Source organism: Gymnoscopelus braueri, assembly GCF_963280865.1.
Source record: "Gymnoscopelus braueri genome assembly, chromosome: 13".
NCBI classification, from domain to species: domain Eukaryota; kingdom Metazoa; phylum Chordata; class Actinopteri; order Myctophiformes; family Myctophidae; genus Gymnoscopelus; species Gymnoscopelus braueri.
The window spans coordinates 5,777,674-5,803,420 of record NC_137615.1 but is presented as its reverse complement, the minus strand read 5'-3'; the positions used below and the strand labels follow the sequence as shown (position 1 = coordinate 5,803,420).

Genomic DNA, 25,747 nt, shown 5'->3' with positions numbered 1-25,747 from the left:
ATGTACTGTATTTGGCTGCGGACCCCCATCTCAAAATATGTTGTTCCGGGGACCCCACAGAAGCACAGATCGGAGTAAAAAAAATCGCTTTAAAACATATATATATATTCAAAGATTTGCACACATTTTCCACGATTTTCAAAACATGCATATCAGCAGATATACAAGCTCATAGTGCGGCACTCGGTGCCACACTATGAGCTTGCAGATCTGCTATTTTCTAATAGCCAAATAAATCTAAAAATGACAGAGTAGCCTATGCGTTCCCGGTCTTAATGGGTTAACTGAAATGCATGTTAGAGAAGTGAAGAACATTCACTTCTTCAGGTTCATCACCAACCATTCATTGTGAAAAACAACATAGCTTATCATCTTCTAACCCAAAATAACGGTGCTAATAGCACAGCGGTTCTCAACCTGCGGGTCGCGACTCCTAGAGGGGATCGCCAAATCATTTGGAGGGGTCGCCAGATGCCTTCCTGAATGTGCTAAAAACAACTGCAAATGACTGAATTAAAAAATAAATAAATAAAAATAACATTCAGTAGAAGCGCAAATAAAGAATATTTAATTAGCAGGCATAATTTTTTAGGAGAAGTGAGAGTGAGCGGGGAAGTTGTGTGTGTGTGTGTGTGTGTGTGTGTGTGTGTGTGTGTGTGTGTGTGTGTGTGTGTGTGTGTACTGAGACAGACCGATCACACTGTCTCTATGCACACTTCCCTTTCATGCACCATGAACTAACGTGCTCCGTCAGTGTTTAAGAAACGTGTTTACTCTGTCGCCATGACATGGAACAGTAGCTCTCAACAGCCCTGAGACAGTGGATGGAGCTTGCTGTTAAATGTACCAAACACCTGTCCCCCCGCCAGTATCTCCCACCTGCACCGCGAGAGTGAGACGAATGTAAAGGCACAGTTTTTTCACTGACCAAAACTAAACAAAAACTAAGCTATGATGACTAAAACTAAGACTAAACATATTGACAATTTCGTCAACAAATAAAAACTAGATGACAATGTTAGGGAGGGATCTAGTGGAGAGTAATTTTATTTGCTCTGAAAATAGCAGATCTACAACCTCACAAAGCGCTGCGACGTGTTGTGAGCTTGTTGATCGTCTATTTTCAGCATGCAACCAAGTGTAAAATCAGCCATTACGACGCAATCAAGGCACCGCCAACATACATTTTAGTCGACTAAATCAACTGCAGATTTAGTCGAATATAATCTTATGATATTTAGTCGACTAAAACTAGACAAAAACTAAAACATTTCAGATGACTAAAACTAAATGGAATTTTATTCAAACTTAAACTAAATACAAATGTGCAGTCAAAATCAACACTGAGTCACTGCGTTAACCTATATTAACTGTAGATATAGTTGTTTATTGCTAGTTTATTTAACCTATTATTATTATAGCAGTCTGTATGCTGTGCACACAGTGAGTGCATGTTGCTCACAGTAGATCGTGAGTCGTGAAGGAGGGGGGGGTTACAAGGCTTTTTGGGGGCTCGCCCTCCAACCAGGTTGAGAACCACTGCTGTAGTGTAAAAAATAAAATACAAAAAAGACACACATCCTGTGGTCACTGTCTGGCAGAAACCATGTATCTCCATATTTCAACTTTTTATGTTTTTTTTTCTCCCCGTAAATGAATTCCCTACTTCCTCATACTACAGTGTCACACCACCTGATTCGAATGCTATCAATGCATTGAATGGGACATTATCACGTTGAATCAGACCATTGAATGGGCGAAGTAGGCGACATACTGACCTACCCTCGATTTATCAGACCATTCATTGGGCACGACTACAAGCAAGCGAGTAGCCGCGCCGAACCTTGCGACGTTCGCTTGAGCCTACTCAGCTCCGTTGGAGTTATGTACCGATAGGCACAGAATGGTAAATCATGTCGTGGGGACTGCCCTGCCTCCGGGTAGGTCAGTGTCTACTGATTACTGAATGGTCTGATAAATGGCGGGTAGGTCAGTATGTCGCCTACTCGCCCATTCAACGGTCTGCTAAAACTTGATAATGTCCCATTCAATGCATTGATAGCGTTCGAAGACGGTCGTCACACAAGAGTAGCAAAAATAACTAATCTACAAGCTCACAACACGCCGTGATGTGACACGTTGCGACATCGTAGATCTGCTATTTATTTTTATATTTGAAGGTGTGTTTTTGAACCAATGGAAAGTATTAACAAGATCCTTGTGACTAAACAACAACGACACTGGATCCATTGGAAGGCCAGGTTCTTTTCGTCCCATTTCCTGAAAAGTAAGCGTTTTAATTGGATTAGGTCTCCCCCAGACAGTGACTAGTGATGACGGGCCTGACTTCACTCATCATGGCACACTGGGGGCGGGGGGGTTGTCACCGGAGACTACAGGGTGGTCTGTCTGCGGAGCAGCAGCCCTAATAATAAAGTTTGGACGCTCTTCGTCGGCAGGAGGGGGAGGGGGCGTCCCGCTGACCGTGACGGACTCGTCGGCCGCCACATAAAACGCCGCCACCGCCGTGGTCGTCGTCGCGCCGGTGGCGGCCGCCGCTGCAGCGGCAGCGGTAGCTGCTGCCGCCGCCGCCGCAGCACCGCCCCCACCCCCCCGCGACTCCGCCTGCCTGCCGCCGGCGGGCGTGGTGGTGGTCTTATTGGGGCGGGGCTGGTGGATCGGGGCGGGCAGGCTGAGGCTGAGGCGTGGGCGGTGGGACAGGTACCTGTCTTTACGGGGGGTGGTGGTGGGGGTGTGAGCCGCCGCGTCCCCGCTGCTGTCCTGGCTGCCGGGGCGTCTGCGGTCCAGGCCGGGGGTCTCGGCGGAGTCGGGGGTCTCCGGGCCGAACATGTCCGACACGTTGAATTCCACCTCTGGATGGAGGGGGAGGGGGGGGGGGGGGGGTGGTGGGGAAGAAGGAGAGATGATGGTGATTATTAGACCCTCCAGAAAAACGCTGGCAAAAATCCTTGATCATGCGGGCTAAAATCCTTGATTTTGAGGTGAAATTGCTGGAAGTTGCGAAATATGCGGCAATATGCGAAATATTGATGTATGCAAAGTTTCGAAATATGTGAAAAGTTGCAAAATATGCGATGCGAAGCGCATAATATGCGCTGCGATGCGCATATTATGCGATGCGCATATTATGCAATGCGCATATTATGCGCTGCGATGTGCATATTATGCGATGCGCATATTATGCGATGCGATGCGCATATTATGCGCTGCGATGCGCATATTATGCGATGCGCATATTATGCGCTGCGATGCGCATATTATGCGCTGCGATGCGCATATTATGCGATGCGCATATTATGCGATGCGATGCGCATATTAAAGGGATACTTCACTTTAGGGCCGGGCCCGCATTTAAAAAAAATATTAAAAATAAATGAAAAAAGTTATGGAAAATTCATGGCCCCCTCACGCATTAGAGTGTCCTACTAATGCGTGAGGGGGCCATGAATTTTCCATAACTTTTTTCATTTATTTTTAATATTTTTTTTAAATGTGGGCCCGGCCCGAAAGTGAAGTATCCCTTTAAGCACTGCGATGCGCATATTATGCGATGCGATGCGCATATTATGCGATGCGATGCAGCCTTTAAAAAAAAACATTACCCCCGTATAATTGTGCGGTATTTAGCTGATTATGCGGTAAATTATGCGATCGCATAATCGTATTTTATCGCATAATATGCGCATCGCAGCGCATAATATGCGCATAACATTAAATCTGTGATCACATTATTTCCGGGGTCTACTGTTCTACAGAAGTCACAGGAGCACTCATAGGTTGGCGACAGCGCCCTCTAGCGTAAAACATTGAAAACGCCACACACTCGTCAATGGCAGGGTAAGCCTCGGGCCAATTGACGAGTGCAAAGCCATCGGCGAGTGGATCTTTGTGAAGAAAAATATTCTATGATTTTTCAAAGGTTAGTAAAAAAACTCTCTGAATCGCTGGCAAGGGCAGCTATACTGTAGATGATGTTTAACTCTGGTTAATTACAATGTAAATAAGTAAAAAAATGTGTCAAATAAAATGTTCCCTATACCTTCGGGGAAGAACCAATCAGCGTGCGTGATGATGGGCTCTATGATGGTCACTGAGTGAATGGAGGTTGCTGCCGCCATCTCTGCCAGAGTCCTACACACACACACACACACACACACACACACACACACACACACACACACACACACACACACACACACACACACACACACACACACACACACACACACACACACACACACACACACACACACACACACACACACTCTTAGAACCAATAGCCAACTTATAACTGAATTATCGAGAAGCCAGTGGTGTAAAGTAACTAATAGGGATGGGCAATATTATCGATTTCGCGATATATCGCGATATTTTATTTCGCGATACTGTATCGATACTCCAGGCCGTCATATCGCGATTATTTTTGAAAAAAAAATATGTTGGAGGAAAAAATAAATAAAAATCTTTTTCTGGCTTTTTCAGATGCAGGCTTTATGAAAAAACATTCAAAGAACCTATCACTGATCTGCAGCTACTCAATATGTAGTGTATATATAAACAATATGTAGTTGTGATATATGTATATATCGCAATATATTGCAAAATGTATCGTATCACAATATATTGCAATATGTATCGTATCACAATATATTGCAATATGTATCGTATCGCAATATATCGTGATATCGCAATATATCGCGTATCGCAATATATCGTGATATAATCGTATCGTGACCCAAGTATCGTATCGTGAGGTTCTTGCCAATACCCATGCCTAGTAACTAAGCACATTTACTCAAGTACTGTACTGTAGGTTCTCTCACCCTTCAGTCTTGGCCCACAGCAGGTTGGGTCCCAGGACGATGGCGATGTTACTGGGGGTCATCTTGTTGACGTCACTGTCCTGAGCCAGCTTAGACAGGAACTTCACCAGATACCTGCAACATACATAACACGCATCTTATTAACCACTTACCACTAAGACCGGGAACGCATCTGTGTCATTTTAGATGTCTTTGGCTATTCAAAAATAAACACAGACACAGAGGAGAGGAGAGGAGAGGAGAGCTTCCGTACCTGAAGTTGGCCTTGTGGTTCTTTGGTAAACCGTCACATGTCACCCACAATGCCTGAAGCCTCTTGTCTGGGTCAGACACACTGAAAACACATGCACGCACACACACACACACACACACACACACACACACACACACACACACACACACACACACACACACACACACACACACACACACACACACACACACACACACACACACACACACACACACACACACACACACACACACACACGCAAATATTTACTCTTTACGAAAACATCGAAACTAACGTCAAGGAACACTTCGCCTGAAGTGTATACAAACCAATGTATGCACAGTGTGTGTGTGTGTGTGTGTGTGTGTGCACGCATGTGTTTGAGAGCAGGACGTAATTTGTGTGTGTGTGTGTGTGTGTGTGTGTGTGTGTGTGTGTGTGTGTGTGTGTGTGTGTGTGTGTGCACGCATGTGTTTGAGAGCAGGACGTAATTGTGTGTGTGTGTGTGTGTGTGTGTGTGTGTGTGTGTGTGTGTGTGTGTGTGTGTGTGTGTGTGTGTGTGTGTGTGTGTGTGTGTGTGTGTCTGTGTGTGTGTGTGCGTGTTCTTACTTGGATGCTTGAATCCACTCATCATAGAGACTAAAGGTCATGAGAGGTTCAGGGAGTTCACGGAGGTAGGACTTCAGAGCTCCTAAACCATGAGAGCAGAACACCAGACACTGTTAACCAGTCCCTCAGGGCTCTGTACTAGTACATTTTCTGTTTTCTGTTACTGCGGAGAAAGCCTTCGGAGGAAAAAGCCAATGGACAAGCACGCAACGTGGCCAGTGGTGTAAAGTAACTAAGAACATTTACTGAAGTACTGTACTTAAGTAAAATGTTGAGGTATTTTTTTACTTAACTGGAGTATTTACTATTGTCAATACTTTTACTTCTACTCCACTACATCTCAGAGGCAAATATTGTACTTTTACTCCACTACAATTATTTGAAAACTTTAGTTACTAGTTACTTTGCAGATATAAATTATGACATTATAAAACATACATTAACCACTTTAGCCATTAACCATTTAACCACAGCTCACAACGCGTCGCGATGCGTTGTGTAAAAGGTTTTGACTTTGACAGGGGCCAGTTTTGAATTGCAGCCTCCTTAAGGTATTTTCTTAGGGCAGTTTTGAAAGTGAAAAACTTTGGTAGGGCATTCCACATTTTTGTGGCATAGCAGGAGAACGAATTCAACCCCTTGTTAGTGCCAAATCTGGGTTGGACATGATCAGTGGAGCTACCTCTGGTGTTGTGATTGTGGATTTCATTTATGTTTTTGAAATACTTTGACAGGTACATCGGTATCTTAACGTTGTGGTGTATCTTGTAGACCAGGCCCATTGCAAGTTGCCGTACTCTGTCCTCAACCCTGAGACATCCAACCCTAGCAAAGTGAGCAGGGGTTAGATGAGTTGTAGGGTTGAGGACAGAGTACAGCAACTTGCAATGGGCCTGGTCTACAAGAAAAGAGTATTATTATTATTATCATCATCATCATCATTAGACACTGGACCACATGGTTGTAAAAAACGGGTCGTACCAGCTACAGCATGGGGGTCAGAGTAGAACTCTGACAGGGTGGAGGTGGAACAGTCCAAGGCTGCCTTCAGCTTCTTCAGTTTAGAAGCCCCTGCTGCTATCCTGAAGAGACCCTGTACAAAGAAAACAGTTTAGAAGCCCCTGCTGCTATCCTGAAGAGACCCTGTACAAGGAAAACAGTTTAGAAGCCCCTGCTGCTATCCTGAAGAGACCCTGTACAAAGAAAACAGTTTAGAAGCCCCTGCTGCTATCCTGAAGAGACCCTGTAGGAAGAAAACACAGTCACACCATCCTGTGTAGAGACTAATGCCCTGACCGATACCTCTGTCTGATCAAAACATTAGTAGATTTACAAGCTCACAACACGTGAGCTTGTAGATCGGCTATTTCAGAACTTTTGGGATCTGGCTTAAAAAGGAGCACTTCACCCATTTTCTATATATATCTTCATATAATTGGTCCTTACTAATGCTCATTGTAATATGGTGCCATTTTAGTCTCCTCTGTGTCTCAGAGGAGGACAGTTCAGAAACCTGCCTACCAGTGACATCATCCTTAGGCAGGTTTGGTCAAAACAATGGCTTCTATCAGAGCATGCTAACTTTCCAGAAATAGAAACATGCCGTTCTTATTTTGAGCAAAATAGCACTTGAAGATCGGTTATTTTCGCTATGGGTCGTACGATGAAGTACGTATATAGCGGTTCAGACTGAAAGAGCCACTGTGTCACAGTGAAAGGGTGTCTGCTGCTTTCTGGACTAATATTAGACGAGCTCGTCTGGTTTTCATGAAATGAAAGAGGAAGTGATGAGAGGAAAGCTAGAAGCATCATCGTCCACCTGTCTGCCGAGCAGCGCCGTATAAGAGCGGAGTCATGGCTGCTTGTTAAAGATGAACAGCCGCAGCAGACAGTCTATCTAGAGAAACGGACGTGTTTCGGCACGTCGGCCTTCCTCTGCGTTTCAAACTAGAATACATCAAACAGGAAGTGACATATATAGCTATGCGATCGTGTACAGCTGATTCTCATTGGTGAATAGACTTCACTATCATTTGTGAACCAGGGACCACCAGCCTGACTAAAGAATCAACCTGGGGACCACCACGGTTGTTGTGTTGTGTTTGTAACACTTGACATGATATTAGAATGCATTATAATCTGCTTATAGGTAACACTGTATAATTGTAGTTTTAATACTCATAATCCATCCGACCCCCCCTCCCTCCCTCCATACTAGAGTTCTAAAATTCTCGGGCCGGGTTGAAAATGTATGCTAATTAGTCAGGCCGGGCCGAGCCTCAGTGTTCCGAACAAAATAAATAAATAAATAAGACATTTCAACTGCTAATAGCGGCCAAACGGTAAGGCTGACGGTAGTGGATGCGTGGGATGCAGCTCAAAGTGAACTTTACTCAGGTATCTAGTTCGTCGTCTCCTAGCCTGTGTTATAAAAAAAATAACTGGCGAAAAAATGGCCAAAACTCAAACATAGAAAATCGGCGAAAGTGTCAGTTTTCAAGATGTTTTGTCCATTATCTCTGTAACGGAAGGTCCAATCTGCGCAGGTCAAAGCTTGTTGGATGCGTGACTTTGAGGACATCAAGCGCATTATTTTTTTATTTTTTTGGGGGGGGCCTAAAATTATGGTAATTATTCGGGCCGGGCCAGTTAGGGCCCAGTTAGGGCCGGGCCTTACTTACCGCTATTGTTGAAGGCTGGTGTAGACCAACTTTATTTGCCGTGGGTTTTTGTACTGGAGTCGCAGAAATGATCATTTTTTTCGTTTTATCGTTTCTTTTTCCTCGGTAGGTTTCACTGTTTTAAAATACTTGCTTAAATATGCACACTTTGTAGCTGTTGCACAGATATCTCTTGTATCCTCTCATTATGTTTTTGAGCTCCTAATTATTTTGTTTCCCCAAATTCGACTTGTAAACAAGCGGTGAATGAAATCACAGAACGCTCGTCCCAAAACACACTCGCCCCAGGTCTATTCCGGCGGCCTCTGTCCGCGAAATGAATGGGGGCGAGTGTGTTTTGGGGGCGAGCGTTCCGGTTACCATCGGAACGCTCGCCCAGAATCGTTTTTTTTTTTACTCTCTCTCGCTCTGCTGCCTGAGCCCTGAGCAGCACAGTGCAAGTTAACGCCAGCCAGTCAGCGCCGTCAGCGCCATCTTCATAATAGATAAATACACATTCAGACAGAACAGAATTTAAAAATATATTATAAAAATAAATTTAAAAAAAACATTAACTCTTACCCTGCCAGAGTTTTTTCAGAACAGTCTGTAGCCTCTGCCAGGGTTTTGACCGATTTTGGTACCTTTTCGCATAGCCACAAAATATTTTTCTCAAGTATGATTGATCCCCAGAAAATTTCTAATCACAAATGAGATTCAGGTGTGGTTTCACAAATGTCAACGAGGTCAATTTGACCTTGTTGTCATGTGTTGTTTGATGTTTGAAAATAGCTCAAAACCAGTGGTTTCAAACCAAAAAACATTGTGAATTGTTTGTCCGTTTCAATTTTAACATTGAAGTGGATGGAGCAGCAAATCTTTGGAAATTGTTATCTCCTTATTCGTTTGGAATATCGAAAAGGTGTCAATACTAAATAATTAGATAATCTTTTTAGAATGTTTTTTTTTTTAATTTTTTTTTTTTTTCAGGACGTTTTTAAACGTCTTTGGCAGGCAACAGCTAATTTCTCAAAGACGTTTATAAACGTCTTTGGCAGTTATAGAGTTAAAAAAAACATTTTAGAATTTTTTTTCATGGAGCCCGAGGCTCGGCTCGGCCCGACCAATTAGCCGGGTCGGGTTCAGGCAGAATTTGAGAACTCTACCTCCTCCTTCATGCCGCTCTCCAGGAGCATCATGACGCAGGCCTCGAGGGGCAGGGCGATGTCTCTGCCGCTCCTCTTCAGGTGCTCCTCGAGGGACGTGCCGTACGCTGGCTTTTCCATCCACGTGTCTGACAGGAAAAAAAACCATGTACAATTTTGAGGTATTTGTACTTTACTTGAGTATTTCCAATTTCCATTACTTTTACTTCTACTCCACTACATCTCAGAGGCAAATATTGTACTTTTACTCCACTACATTTACTTGAAAACTTTAGTTACTAGTTACTTTTCAGATGTAAATTATGATATAATGAAACATACATTAACCACTTTAGCCCTATTTTATACCTAGGCTATTTGAAAATAGCCGATCTACAAGCTCACAACGCGTCGCAGCGCGACGCGTTGTGAGCTTGTAGATCGGCTATTTTCAAATATTTAGTACTTTTACTTTTGATACTTTAAGTACATTTTGATGCCAATACTTTTGTACTTTTACTCAAGTACATTTTTTATTCTGGACTTTTACTTGTAACAGAGTATTTTTATATCGCAGTATTGGTACTTTTACTTAAGTAAAGAATTTGAGTACTTTTTCCACCACTGAATATATGTATAATTTTTTAATGGGACCATTTGTAACTCAAACCTTTGCTTCTGATTTGCACACATTTTCATGATTTTTCAAAAAATAGCAGATCTACAAGCTGGTAGTGCGGCCATGAGCTTGTATATATCTGCCATTTTTGTGTATAGCCAAATAAATCAAAAAATGACACAGATTCTTTCCCGGTCTAAATGTATTAACTCTTTAAGACCTGAGAACGCATCTGTGTGTCATTTTTAGATTTCGTTGGGCTATTCAAAAATAGCAGATCTACAAGCTCATAGCGCGGCACCGAGTGCCGCGCTATGAGCTTGTAGATCTGCTATTTTTGAAAAATCGTGAAAAATGTTTGAATATATATATATTTAAAGCGAGCATTTCTAGCTAAAATGTTATTGCTTCTGGGGATTCTACAAATGTCTTCTAAATCAGTTTAAAACAGTTTTCTGAAACACTTATGTTGCTATAATATTAATGTCAGTGTCAAGGAGCCCCACAACGATATGTATTTGGCTGCGGACCCCCATCTCAAAAAAAAAAATTCCAGGGACCCCCAGAAGCAAAGATTTGAGTAAAAAACAATTGCTTTATAGATATATATTCAAAGATTTGCAACAAAAAAAAACACGATTAAAAAAAAAATAGCAGATCTACAAGCTCATAGCGCGGCACCGAGTGCCGCGCTATGAGCTTGTATATCTGCTATTTTTGAATAGCCAAAAGTATAAAATATGGATAAAGTGGTTACACAGATGCGTCCCCCGGTCTTAAAGGGTTAATGGGACCATTTGTAACTCAAATCTTTGCTTCTGATTTGCACACATTTTCATGATTTTTCAAAAATAGCAGATCTACAAGCTGGTAGTGCGGCCATGAGCTTGTATATATCTGCCATTTTTGTGTAGCCAAAGAAATCAAAAAATGACACAGATTCTTTCCCGGTCTAAATGGATTAACATCGAGTAATTCACTGGCCAAATGCAGGGGCGGGGGGGATCCATATGCTTCTGCTTTTGATATCCACCCTCTGGACATTATTATTTTTATATTGCTGGTGGGGATATGTTTGTATTTAATCCCTGCTTCTGGTCAGGACATGAATGAAAGTACCTTCATTTCCTTTTTCACAAACCAAACCCCCGGCTTTAGAGTTTTCACATTCTCTGACTGTCTCCACTTCTAGGAGGCCAGTAAAAACAAGAGCAGCACAGGACGAGGACTGCCAGTGATGTAAAGTAACTAAGTACTTTTACTCAAGTACAATTTTGAGTTTTTTTTTTTTTTTTTTTACTTTACTGGAGTATTTCCAGTTTTCAGCACTTTTACTTCTACTCCACTACATCTCAGAGGCAAATATTGTACTTTTACTCCACTACAATTATTTGAAAAGTTTAGTTACTTAGTTAGATTTTGATTATTATTACAAAACATACATTAACCACTTCAGCCCTATATACTGTACATTTCGGCCACTTGAAAATAGCCGATCTACAAGCTCACAATGCGTCGCATCGCGACGCATTGTGAGCTTGTAGATCTGCTATTTTCAAAAGATTTGTATACATTTGAAAATGTGTGAAACGGGAGATTCTGCATAATGAGTACTTTCTACTATTGGTACTTTAATGCATCTTGATACCAACACTTTTGTACTTTTAATCAAGTACATTTTGAATTTCCAGACTTTTAATGAGTATTTCTACATTGCAGAATTGATTACTTTTACTTAAGTAAAAAAAAATGTAGTACTTTTTCCACCACTAAGGACTGCTGAGGTTTTTCTTTTTTTGCTCAAAAAGGAAATGAAGAGCCAAGACGCAGTAGTGATGCAGTCTGGCAGTGCCGCCTGAAGACAAGCTGTTACACAGATCAGTACAGACGGTTTGGCGTGATGCAAGCGGCACTTACAAATCCCTTTTGATTTGATTCAACAGTCAGAGAAAAGGACTGCATGGCGATAAATCTGTCAGAGATGGAAAAGTTTCTCTGATGACTAAAACTAAGACTAAATATATTGACAATTTTGTCAACAAATAAAAACTAGACTAAAATGTTAGTGAGGGATCTAGTGGAGAAGAGATCCAGTAGAACTAAAAGACAAGTAATGTTATGTTTGGTTGCGCTCGGGTGTCGCGCTCTGAGAATAGCAGATCTACAAGCTCACAACGCGCCGCGCTGCAACGTGTTGTGAGCTTGTATATCTGCTGTTTTCAGCATGCAACCAAGTGTAAAATCAGCCATTACGACGAAAAAACATTTTAGTCAACTAAATCAACTGTAGATTTAGTCGACTATAATCTTATGATATTTAGTCAACTGAAACTAGACTAAGAGTAAAACATTTCAGATGACTAAAATATGACTAAAACTAAATGAAAATGTGCTGTTAACACATCGGGTGCCAAACACGGTCTGAACCGTGTTTGCGCAGAGTAGCGGTCCGGTGCCGAACACGGTCCAGACCGTGAAATATGTCTTTTTGTTTTTTTCGTTTTTCTCCACACGGGCGGGGCTAGAGCAGCTCTGGGAGTACCCATTGTGATCTTGAGAAGGATAGGCCAGATAGATCACCGGAAAAACAAAAACATGGCTCCCATCCACTTCCTGTCTATTTCCTTCTTTAAAACACCTATATCTCCGAATCTGTTTCCGGTGGGGAAAACCGGTCATGCGCGATGCGCGATCCCCCCCCATTGTAACTCGCGAGTGAAATGTTATCGTTCCAGGCTGTAGCCAGGGTCATCGCGCAACATGAATGGATGTTTTTTTTTACATGGATTTGCTCCTCGTGGAGTCTAGAGCTTTAAACAGCAAAGCGCAGTCAATGGGGAGAATGCTGGCACCCAACGTAAGTTGTTATGAAAAAATGCTGGCACCCAATGTGTTAAAATCAACACTGGTTTTATGGGAGCTCTGTCTGTCTGTCTGGACGCTTACCTTGTTGTAACTGGATGTTGGGGATCGCTGTCTCTAAGGCCGCCAAGGACTTCCTGTGGTAATCCGCCTGAGACTCTAACAACTGAGACACAAGCGCGCACGCGCACACACACACACACACACACACACACACACACACACACACACACACACACACACACACACACACACACACACACACACACACACACACACACACACACACACACACACACACACACACACACACACACACACACACACACACACACACACACACACACCTCAACATGGGCATTGCAAAACATAGAGAAGACATCTGTATATCGTAAACAAGACACAGCCTATCAGGAAATAGTGCTAAAATCACTGAATAGACTAGATTTCAGTTAAAAACAACATTAACCATATGAACCCTAGCATCTCTATGGCAGAAAATAGAAAACAGAAAATAGCAGATCTACAAGCTCGTAGTGTGACGCGCTACGGAGCTTGTAGATCTGCTATTTCTTTTGAAAAATCGTGAAAAATGTGTGCAAATCTTTGAATATATATATTTTGTATGCAATTTCTTTTAAACTCAAATCTTTGCTTCTGGGGATTCTACAAATGTCTTCTGAATCAGTTTTCTCTAAAAATATTTTGTTCCAGGGACCCCCAGAAGCAAAGATTTGAGTTAAATATGTATATACTGTATATATATTCAAAGATTGGCAAAAAATGTCTTTTTCAAAAATAGCAGATCTACAAGCTCATAGCGCGACACATAGCATGCATAGCCGCGCGCTATGAGCTTGTAAATCTGACATTTTGGCATGGGGGGGGGGTATAGACTAAGTATAGACCCTGAGGGACCCCCCCGATCAACTGAAGTACAGCAGATTGAAGTAGTTACTGTTATGGTTGTACTGAACTCACCGTGAGATAGTAGCGTGCGTAGTCGCTGTCTTTAGAAGCAAAGTTGTACATGTCAGCAGAGAGCTGGTCCTGTTGGAGAGAAGAGAATATATAACATCCATCTGTACGCATCAGCAGTGGTGTAAAGTAACTAAGTACATTTACTCAAGTACTGCACTTAAGTACAGTTTTGAGGTGAGGTTTTTTTTTTTTTACTTTACTGGAGTATCTCCAATTTTCTGTACTTTTAATTCTACTCCACTACATCTCAAGAGGCAAATATTATACTTTTACTCCACAACAATTATTTGAAAACTTTAGTTACTAGTTACTTTGTAAAGCATACATTAACTAACCACTTCCGACCTATACTTTGGCTATTTGAAAATAGCCGATCTACAAGCTCGCGACGCGTTGTGAGCTTGTAGATCTGCTATTTTCAAAGGATTTTACACATTTGGAAACTTGTGAAATGGGACATTGTGCATAATGACTACTTTTACTTTTAATACTTAAGTATATATATATATATTTTGATGTCAATACTTTTGTACTTTTACCCAAGTACATTTTGAATTCCGAACTTTTACTTGTAAGAGTATTTCTCCATTGCAGTATTGATACTTTTACTTAAGTAACAAATGTGAGTACTTTTTCCACCACTGCGCATCAAGTGCTGTGGGTGCTAACCTAAAACCCTCTGTGTTTTTTTTTTCATAACAGGCATTGATGGAGTCCAGATGACAAGGCAATGGAACTTTAATTACACGCTCCTAATAAGCGGTACAGAACCGGGTCCTGTTACAAAGACTGCCCTGTTCATCACAATCCCCCATCACGACCACGGAGAGGAGAGGAGAGGAGAGGAGAGGAGAGGAGAGGAGAGGAGAGGAGAGGAGAGGAGAGGAGGCCCCTGGAATGTACAGCGTTTTGGACTTAACCCTTTAAGACCGGGGGACGCATCTGTGTAACCACTTTATCCATATTTTATACTTTTGGCTATTCAAAAATAGCAGATATACAAGCTCATAGCGCGGCACCGAGTGCCGCGCTATGAGCTTGTAGATCTGCTATTTTTTTTTAAATCGTGTTTTTTTTTGTTGCAAATCTTTGAATATATATCTATAAAGCAATTGTTTTTTTACTCAAATCTTTGCTTCTGGGGGTCCCTGGAATTTTTTTTTTTTAGATGGGGGTCCGCAGCCAAATACATATCGTTGTGGGGCTCCTTGACACTGACATTAATATTATAGCAACATAAGTGTTTCAGAAAACTGTTTTAAACTGATTTAGAAGACATTTGTAGAATCCCCAGAAGCGATAACATTTTAGCTAGAAATGCTCGCTTTAAATATATATATATTCAAAGATTTGCACAACATTTTTCACGATTTTTCAAAAATAGCAGATCTACAAGCTCATAGCGCGGCACTCGGTGCCGCGCTATGAGCTTGTATATCTGCTATTTTTGAATAGCCCAACGAAATCTAAAAATGACACACAGATGCGTTCTCAGGTCTTAAAGAGTTAAACTTGGCTCTACTGTAAACGGGCCCCTCCATGGTCATGACGAAAAGCTAAATAGGTCTCGTCTTGGCTTGTCTCGTGCCAAGTGAATTATGGGTATTCAAAAAGTTAAAACGAAGCAAAAGGAAGACGAGAGCTTAACCACATGAACTTTCAAACTTCTTTTTGGCTCAGGACACCCCTGTAAATAACTTTACAATGGACTTACATTGTTGTTACTTTACAGCACCTTATAGGCTATTTACGTCATATTACAGTACATAAATGTGAAGATAGTGTACACCTCATTTGGCCAAATGGAGACAATGGAGACACACCCTGTTCTAGAGGTATAGAGATGCATTAAAGGAGAAATCCGGACATTTTAAGTGTTATCTTTGATGTGTCGATACTCACTCACCGAGGTAGGAAGTGGCGTTGAGTTTTTCCAGCGATTCCCCTGTCTGTGAGTCTGGTCGACCCCCACCATTGGCATAGTGGGAGGCGCGTGGCTCAGTGAAAATCGCCTAATTCCACAGCTCCAAACTTCTTCTTTTTTTCCACAAATCCTCCTCATGGTGTCTCCTGATACTTTCACATGCACTGTTTATCGCTCACGAGCTGGCGTTCATGGTCAGCGACGTGAATGTCCCGTCCTCGGCTCACTGTGCTCCTCGGGAAATCTCGCGAGACGCGAGATTTCACGCGAGAGGAAAACATTCACGTCGCTGACCATGAACGCCAGCTCGTGAGTGATAAACAGTGCATGTGAAAGTATCAGGAGACACCATGAGGAGGATTTGTGGAAAAAAAGAAGAAGTTTGGAGCTGTGGAATTAGGCGATTTTCACTTAGCCACGCGCCTCCCACTATGCCAATGGTGGGGGTCGACCAGACTCACAGACAGGGGGATCGCTGGAAAAACTCAACGCCACTTCCTACCTCGGTGAGTGAGTAACGACATATCAAAGATAACACTTAAAATGTCCGGATTTCTCCTTTAAGGCCATTCAGACTGGGAACGCATCTGTGTCACTTTAAGATTTCTTTAGCTATTCAAAAATAGCAGATCTACAAGCTCATAGCGTGGCACCGACCGAGTGCCACGCTATGATCTGCAATTTTTTGGAGGGGAAAAAAATCTTGAAAATGTGTGCAAATATTTTAATATAAATTTTTAGCTCAATCCTGGGGGGGGTCCCTGGAACAAAAATATTTGGTATCTCGTAGCGCGGCATGAGCTTCTGTGAAAATCAGCGAATTTTGAATAGCCCAAAGTATTCATTTCATTTTTATTTATTTCAATTATGGTTTACATGATTTTTACATATTCCATAAATGAAAAGGAGCAGGAAGAAGATGCATCTTATTTATACCTGCCCCTTTCTACCATTAAAATCATCAAATAATATCCTACCAACCAGTACATCACCATGATTCATCAGGAAATAAAAAAAGGAGAAAACTAAACAGAGACAACGAAATGAGAAAACAAAGAACAAAAGTATGAGAAAATTACTATTTACTAAAATGATCATTATTTTTTAAGTATTAAAAAAAATGTATAGCAAAAAAAAATCTGTTCCCGGAATGTATGGGTCAAAGCGGAGGCTGAAACATCATGATTGTGTGTTTTGTTTACCTTGCATATTTCTACTCTATTGTGAGCCTCCTCCATCTCGTCTTTGAGGGAGTCCAGTTTAGCTGCCATGGCCTGGTTGCTGGACTTCGTAGCCTGGTACCACCTGCACAGACAGTGAAATATTTTCTTGAATGAAATATTTAATTTTCTGGCCAAAAAGTGTATTTTAGACATGTGGTGGGGGGCTCAGAGTGTTCCCACTAAGTAGAGTTGTCTTTAAACTCCATAAACCCGTCTTTGTTTTGGTGAGTAGCCAAAAGTGTATGTTTTATTTTTTTACTGCAGACGAGAGGCTGTGCAGCCTGTGGTGCGTGAGGCGCAAAAGGCTGGAAAGTTCCATAGCGTTAAGGAGAACTCCTTCTAACGCTATGGACCAGAGCTAACACAGGAGAGGGGTTTTGAGTCAGAGGACAGTTACCTGGACCTGGCTGAGTCGTAGTCCAGGACCAGCTTGGACAGCTGCTTCCTCTGTTTCAGTATGTTGGGAATGTCCACCTGGAACAACCCAACAACAAAGGGTTAGAATGCGTTATGCAACATAGCAACCACTCCGTGTTGGAACAACCCTTCTCTCCTGCTCATTAGTAAACTTTTTTTCCCAACCCATTTAATCCGGGAACGCATACGTGTGTGTCATTTTAAGATTTATTTTGGCCATTTCTGAGAGGTTGTGTGTTGTGTAGTTGTCTAGTAGTGATGTTGTAGTTTACCTCAGCCAGTTGGTACAGAGGTTGTGTAGTTGTGTAGTTGTGTAGTTGTGTATTGTGTGTAGTTGTGTACCTCAGCCAGTTGGTACAGAGGGTCCAGGATGTCTCTCTCTATCTGTAGTTCATGTTCCATCAGCTCAGAGGCCAGGGTGGTCTCTGCCTGTCCACACACCTCCATCATCTTACTGCTCACACACACACACACACACACATGCTCACACACACACACACGCACACGCACGCACACACACGCACACACGCACACGCACAGAAAAGAGTGGAGAGAGTGTGAGAGTGAAGTTTTCATCAACACATCCATGATTGTCATGCTCAGACCAGTCCTACTGGACTAGGCGTCCATCCTTGTGGTGAACATAAGTCTCCATACTCACCCAATCAGGCTCTCGTCCCCCAGCTGAGCGCCCCCGTCCTGCATGGTCTGGCACAGTGCCATCAGGGGCAGCTTCTTCTGCGGTGGGCCCCCCGAAAAAAAAGACAAAATGCACCATGATGAGCATGCTGGGAAATGTGTGCCGCGCTATGAGCTTTTTATATCTGCTATTTTTGAATAGCCAAAGTATAAGATAATGGTTAAAGTGGTTAACTTTTAAAATGACAGATTCTTTCCCGGTCTTAACCCATTAAAGGAGAATTTTGGACTAAAGTTTTCTTACCTTTTCTATGACGTTATGATATCTTAGGATGAATGGTACAGTAGAAAAATTTCATAACTCCACCCCTGAGCTCGCCACAGCTTAAAAGGTGCGCGGATAGGCCTTAGGTTAGATCACATATTTTAATAGCTTTTTTTTTTTTTTTTTTTTTTTTTTTTAGATCTGAGGTTCATAGTGACAGAACACTGTCCCCCCCCCCAAAAAAAAACAAAAAAAAACAGAAGTCTCGCTAGACGAGATTGAAATCTCGAGATTTCAATCTCGTCTAGCGAGACTTCTGTTTATTTTTTTTTTGCATAGTGTTCTGTCACTATGAACGTCAGATCTCACCAAAAATGTATTTAAAAAAAGCTATTAAAATATGTGATCTAACCTAAGGCCTATCCGCGCACCTTTTAAGCTGTGGCGGCTCAGGGGTGGAGTTATGAAATGTTTCTACTGTACCATTCATCCTAACATATCATAACGTCATAGAAAAGGTAAAAAAACTTTAGTCCAAAATTCTCCTTTAAGACCTGAGTCGATTCTTTAAAAAAATCTAAATCCTAACAGTTTTTTGAAAAAAAAAAAAAAATAAATAAAAAATCAAGATTTTTCAAAAATAGCAGATCTACAAGCTTGTAGCGCGGCACTCGGTGCCGCGCTATGAGCTTGTATATCTGCTATTTTTGAATAGCCAAAGAAATCTAAAGTGACACAGATGCGTTCCAGGTATTAATGGGATATTAAAGGGGTTAATGGTGTGTCAGTTGCTGAGACATGCTCAAGCACATGATGTTTGATGAGACAACGTGGGCCACGATGTCTGTCCTTGTCCAGCTTCACGTCTGTGTGTGTTTTGTGTGGCGTTTGTTTTTTTGTGTTCCTGTGCTGTAGTGTGCCTTGTTTCAGGGATAGACAGACAGTGTGACTATAGAGGGTGGGCCGGGCCGGGCCTGCATGCACGCACACACACACACACACACACACAGCGGAGATGTTTGGCAGACGTCCAGTGTTGAATATCTTTCTCCTGAGTCACTGTGTGTGTGTGTGTGTGTGTGTGTGTGTGTGTGTGTGTGTGTGTGTGTCTGCAGTGGTGGAAAAAGTACTGAAATTCTTTACTTAAGTAAAAGTACCAATACTGCAATATAAAACTACTCTGTTACAAGTAAAAGTCCAGAATTCAAAATTTACTTGAGTAAAAGTACAAAAGTATTGGCATCAAAATGTACTTAAAGTACCAAAAGTAAAAGTACTAAATATTTGAAAATAGCAGATCTACAAGCTCACAACGCGTCGCGATGCGACGCGTTGTGAGCTTGTAGATCTGCTATTTTCAAATAGCCTAGGTATAAAATAGGGTTAAAGTGGTTAATGTGTGTTTCATTATATCATAGTTTATATCTGAAAAGTAACTAGTAACTAAAGTTTTCAAATAATTGTAGTGGAGTAAAAGTACAATATTTGCCTCTGAGATGTAGTGGAGTAGAAGTAAAAGTATTGGAAATTGGAAATACTCAAGTAAAGTACAAATACCTCAAAATTGTACTTAAGTACAGTACTTAAGTAAATGTACTGTGTGTGTGTGTGTGTGTGTGTGTGTGTGTGTGTGTGTGAGTGTGTGTGTGTGTGTGTGTGTGTGTGTGTGTGTGTGTGTGCGCGTGTGCGTGTGCGTGTGTGTGTGTGTGTGTGTGTGTGTTATGTAAGGAGAGAGAGATACTATGTGCTGATATAAGGCACAGTAACACAGCAGGAAACACACAGCTAAAAAAGCTATCAAACAACCATGACTTATCTGTCCTTATCGTTTCATTTCTCCAGGGGCAAAACGTTCTCAAATAAGCCAATCTCCACAGCGTTCTACATCAAGGGTGCAGAAGGAGGACCTTGGGGGATCAGCTTGAACTTGGTTTGAAGATCCTACAACTTCAAACCCAATCCTAACTTTAAATGACCACAATGTAAACGCTTTGTGAGATTTTTCACGATTGTCAACCCTTTGGGCAGGGCCCTGATCCAGAAAAAGGCTGAGAACCAGTGGTTTAGACTTGCTGTTAAGCTTAAAGGGACTACACCATGAATTTTCACTTTTTCTTCTTTTTTGTGTGTTTTTGGTCTCCCCTACCTCTCTTCTATCCCCAAAAATACCCCAGTTTGAACGCTCAGGCTTTCACAGCAAATCTGGGGGTTTCTGTTAATTGGTCTCAAAACAGGCCAAACTGATTTGCACAATTCCTCCCGTTTTTCAGTAAAAAAAAATAAAAACAAATAAAAATAAAAACTTTATTTTTCATATTTTTTTATTTTTCTTATTTTTTTGTTTTACTTTTTCCACACAGAACCAGGAGATAACATGCATACAAGCTGGCTCAATAGCGCCCCGTGCCAAACAGGACAATGTGGTATTGCAGGTGAAAGTGCTTTATAAGCCAGAGAGAAGTTAGTTGGAATGAGTATATCTGAGGCTTGATTTAGGCTCAAACCTTTTGAAAAACGTTTGAGGGACATAAACAATATGATATTAAATATATATATATATATATTCTTGGGCGGTGAAACCGCCCCTATAAGTGAGGTTTGGAAATTTGTACAATTATCCTGCGCTGTGATTGGCCAAAGATTTACCCCACCTAACCCTGCACCGTGATTGGCCAATCACAATCTATTCAGGACTGTGATTGGCCAGTGTCACATGACACATGTGCATAGCCCTATATAAGAAACCATAACTTTAAAAAAAAACATAAATTTGTTTTTTTTAAGTTATGGTTTCGTCCATCATAAAGAGTGTTTCAATAAATGTATTTATCTTTTGTACATGATTGGTTGACTCCATTCAGTATTCTGATTAGCTAGCAAGACACCGCCCACTTCACACAGGGTGTGATTTTTTAATTCATGGTGTAGATCCTTTAAAGGAGAATTCTCCATCCTGGGTCCGCCACAGCTTAAAACGTGCGAGGATAGGCCTTGCGTTAGATCGCGTATTTTAATAGCTTTTTTTTTTTTTTTATCTGACGTTCATAGTGACAGAACACTGTCAAAAAAAAAATCTAAGTCTCGCTAGACAAGATTGAAATCTCGAGATTTCAATCTCGTCTAACGAGACTTATTTTTTTTATATTTTTTTTGCATACCCGGGACCCGGGATAGAGTTATGAAAATGTTCTACTGTACCATTCATCCTAAGATATCATAACATCATAGAAAAGGTAAGAAAACCTTGAGCAGCGTCTTGATGAACAGAGGAGCAGTGTTGATTTTGACAGCAAATTTTGATTCAGTTTGTCATAGTCTTTTGATTTTTCAGAGCGCAACACCCGAGCACAACCAAACATAAAATGACTTCTACTGGATCTCTTCTCCACTAGATCCCTCACTAACATTTTAGTCTAGTTTTTATTTGTTGACGAAATTGTCAATATATATATAGTCTTAGTTTGAGTCATCATAGCTTAGTTTTTATTTAGTTTTCGTCAGTGAAAAAAGGTAGTCGACAGACATTTTTCATCAATAGTTTTAGTCGACGAAATCAACACTGTACAGAGGAGTGGAAGGAGGGAATAGGAGGAATGAAGGAGGGAGGTCCTTACGTGTCTCTTCTCCGAGTCGGTCCCCACTTGACCCTGCAGGCAGGACACCAGCCTCTTGTGTGTGTTGTGAGACACCTGGCGCACCAGCTCCATCCGCCTCTCGATCTGCAAAACACACACCGTGAGACAATCCTCAGTGAATTACAACTGATAACAGCCCCACTGTAGCCCCATTTTCTGGTTCCACTCCAAAATAGTCAATGCGTTTTTCCCATTGACATTTCCAAAAATATTTATATACCGTAAATTTCGGACTATAAGCCGCGACTTTTTCCCCATTTGTCGACCCTGCGGCTTATATAACGGTGCGGCTTATCTATGGATTTTTACAGCTAACGGCCACTAGGCCACTAGGCCTAAATCTATGGATTTTACACCCGCGGCTTATAGTCCAGTGCGGCTTATATATGTACAAATCATTCAATTTAGCTGCTGCGGCTTATATTCAGGTGCGGCTTATAGTGCGAAAATTACGGTAAATTATTTTAAGCCTAGAATCAAGCCATCCAGGGTCCTGGTGAATCATGAACATCAAACGTTTGATTCTGTGAAAAAAAACGTTTTTGAAAACTGCAAAACTAAGGGTATTTATTAAATATAGTATATCATATAATTAAATATAAAATGAATACAAAAATCACAGAAAAAATGATTCACCAGGACCCTGGATGGCTTGATTCTAGGCTTAAATGAATTGATATAAATATTTTTGGAAATGTCAATGGGAAAAAATGCATTGACTATTTTGGAGTGGAACCAGAAAATAGCCGCCACTGCTATGCCCTATAAGATTCTATACTCAGTTCTGGCAAAGATTTGTAAAAAAGAAGGGGGGAAAAAGTATGTGCAACGAGCTGTCGAACACTTTCACATTTTGGTCAGAATTTGGTCAGAATGTATTGAGCCCCTTGAGATGCAGCATCTCATTTTAGAGGGGGTCAGATGCACATACGTAAAACATTACATACAGTACAAATGCACAATACACAATACACACATGTACAGACACAGTTAGCTTGCTCACCCTCTCCCACCCACACCCCCATCCCTCAACTCATTTTAAACAAAGAAGTGGAGAATACAGTACTATGACCTGTATCAAAGACAGAAATAAACAAGCAGTGTTAAAAGCATGAACAGGTAGTTTCGAGATGTGAATACAATCCTGAAGCGGGCCAAGAGAGGTAACTGGAGGAAGATTGTTCCAGCCACATGTGTGCGTTTGTGTTTGCAAGTCATGTTACAAGTTACAACCTCATGTATGGTCTCTCAAACAGAACTTTTCTATCAATTACAACCCCATGAAGCATTGAATTCATAGAGATGTTTTTGACGCATTCCTAAGACAATAATTTTTTCAGCATCTTTCCGCCGGCCAGCAAATTATTGGCTTATAGGAATGTGACAAAAACAAAAAAATCTCCATGAATTCAAGGCATGGGCAAACTACTCCTTTAAACCCTACTAGGCACCCTCCTTTTTTCCCTATACACCAATTCTCTTGGCAGATCTACAAGAGCGTGTAGATCTGCTATTTTCACCAAATGTTACACCAATTGTTTTTGCTGAATGTTCCCCTGTTACGACATGCCCAGAATCATCATCATGACACTACAGTACAGCAGTGGTTGACAGTGGTGGAAAAAGTACTCAAATGTTTTACTTAAGTAAAAGTATCAATACTTCAATGTAGAAGTACTCTGTTACAAGTAAAAGTCCGGAATTCAAACTTTACTTGAGTAAAAGTACAAAAGTGTTGGTATCAAAATGTACTCAAAGTACCAAAAGTAAAAGTACTAAAGTGTTTAAAAATAGCCTAGGTATAAAATAGGGCTACAGTGGTTAATGTATGTTTTAGAATGTAATACATTATATCTGCAAAGTAACTAGTAACTAAAGTTTTCAAATAATTGTAGTGGAGTAAAAGTAAATGTACTTGTAAATGTACTTAGTTACTTTCCACCACTGGTGGTTGATTTATCGCTGAGCATGGCATTTTGTTAGTTTTCACCCACAAACACACAGTTTCCTGTCAGACGAACAAACACGAGCCATATGAACGCTATACCAATCACACAAACATGGCTGAACCCAAACCACCGCCTGTCCGTCCATCTCACAATGTTTCCGTTCCAAAAAATGTCAGGCATTTAGTAGATGCTCTTTATCCAGAGCATAATGTGGGCAACTGGCGGTCCGGGGGCCACACCTTCATTGGACAACCCCCCCCCCAAATATACAAGCTTGTATATATAAATAGGGGGAGCTTGTAGATCTCCTATTTTTGAATGACCCAAAGTATAAAACAATGGTTATAGCAAAAAAATCTAAAATGACACAGTGAATGCGTTTCCGGATTGAATGGGTTAATAATGCATTGAGTTGGAATACTTTTTTTTAAAACTCAGCTTCTTGTGTAACTTTTTCACAGTAAAAAGATTAAAGATTGCATTTTTTTTCTCGTTTGTTTTCAATCTGCAAGAAGCAGTGGAAACGTGGAAAGGAAGTGAAACTGCTGTCGCTTCCATTTTTCATGTGACATGCAAGGGCTTTAACAAGAACAGAGCTTGTATACAGTATACAGTATATATAATATCGTGGCGGTCGGGTGGAAACCTCATAAAACGGTTGCTTTTCAGGATTCTAAAGACAAAAATAGCCGATCTACAAGCTCCAAACGCGAATACTGTGTGAGATCGGCTATTGTAGGGCATTCATTTACCAAAGAGCAAACATTTTTAACTGAAAATCTTTGCTTCTGGGGGTCCCTGGCACAGAACATTTTCAGATGGGGGTCCGCGGCCAAATGTATATCAATTTAGGGGTCCTTGGCATGAAACAGGTTGAAAACCACTGATATAATGTATATATATATACAGTGTGCACACACACACACACACACACACACACACACACACACACACACACACACACACACACACACACACACACACACACACACACACACACACACACACACACACACACACACACACACACACACACACACACACACACACACACACACACACACACACACAGTGTTTACGTCCTCTTCCTTCCTGTTTAAGTGTAAACACCCAGTGGGTCTCTACTCTACTCTTTTTTTGTGTTTTCAGTCGTCGGATGGCTTTTGGAAAAATCCTCTTTATTCAGCCTCTGGGCACTCTGATTGGTCGGTGGTGCAATGCCTACTGACCAATCACTAGGCCTTGTGTGGTACCGCATGACGGCGATGTCATTATTGGTTGAGAGTGCTAATGATCCTATAGGTTCAATATCCAGTGGTGGAAAAAGTACTCAAATGTTTTACTTAAGTAAAAGTACAATATGTGCCTCTGAGATGTAGTGGAGTAGAAGTAAAAGTATTGGAAAATGGAAATACTCAAGTACAAATACCTCAAAATTGTACTTAAGTACAGTACTTGAGTAAATGTACTTAGTTTATATATTACACCACTGAGTGTAATATGTATTGGCCAAACCGATAAATGGGTCTGGCTCTGGTATAAAGGTTTGCCCAGTACACTGCTTTTGACATTCCGTCTCTCTCTCTCTCTCTCTCTCTCTAATATACAGATGTTGCCGGGTGGACTCTGCCTCCCTGCCCAGCGGAGCCAATCGATTCGCTCGCTGTCCGGCAGATCCCAGGCTGTGATTAACGCACGGAAGTCTAGCCTAGCCTAGGCTAGCGCTGCATGCTATCTGAAGTC

The 25,747-nt window shown here is 41.4% G+C and overlaps 1 protein-coding gene across 3 annotated transcripts in view; it reads right to left on the bottom strand.

Moving 5' to 3' along the window:
- arhgap17b (Rho GTPase activating protein 17b) overlaps nucleotides 1–25,747 on the bottom strand; it is a 78,862-nt gene that overhangs the window by 16,795 nt on the left and 36,320 nt on the right. For all 3 annotated transcript variants that reach the window (XM_080445912.1, XM_080445910.1, XM_080445911.1), the window contains exons 3-16: nucleotides 22,035–22,139; nucleotides 18,178–18,254; nucleotides 17,859–17,970; nucleotides 17,497–17,573; nucleotides 17,079–17,181; nucleotides 13,953–14,021; nucleotides 13,056–13,137; nucleotides 9,512–9,639; nucleotides 6,667–6,778; nucleotides 5,686–5,767; nucleotides 5,098–5,178; nucleotides 4,845–4,958; nucleotides 4,061–4,152; nucleotides 2,726–2,873 (exon numbers count right to left, since the gene is read on the bottom strand). In XM_080445912.1, the coding sequence (XP_080302038.1) occupies nucleotides 2,726–2,873; nucleotides 4,061–4,152; nucleotides 4,845–4,958; nucleotides 5,098–5,178; nucleotides 5,686–5,767; nucleotides 6,667–6,778; nucleotides 9,512–9,639; nucleotides 13,056–13,137; nucleotides 13,953–14,021; nucleotides 17,079–17,181; nucleotides 17,497–17,573; nucleotides 17,859–17,970; nucleotides 18,178–18,254; nucleotides 22,035–22,139 (1,382 nt within the window). The remainder of the gene's footprint in view (nucleotides 1–2,725; nucleotides 2,874–4,060; nucleotides 4,153–4,844; nucleotides 4,959–5,097; nucleotides 5,179–5,685; nucleotides 5,768–6,666; nucleotides 6,779–9,511; nucleotides 9,640–13,055; nucleotides 13,138–13,952; nucleotides 14,022–17,078; nucleotides 17,182–17,496; nucleotides 17,574–17,858; nucleotides 17,971–18,177; nucleotides 18,255–22,034; nucleotides 22,140–25,747) is intronic.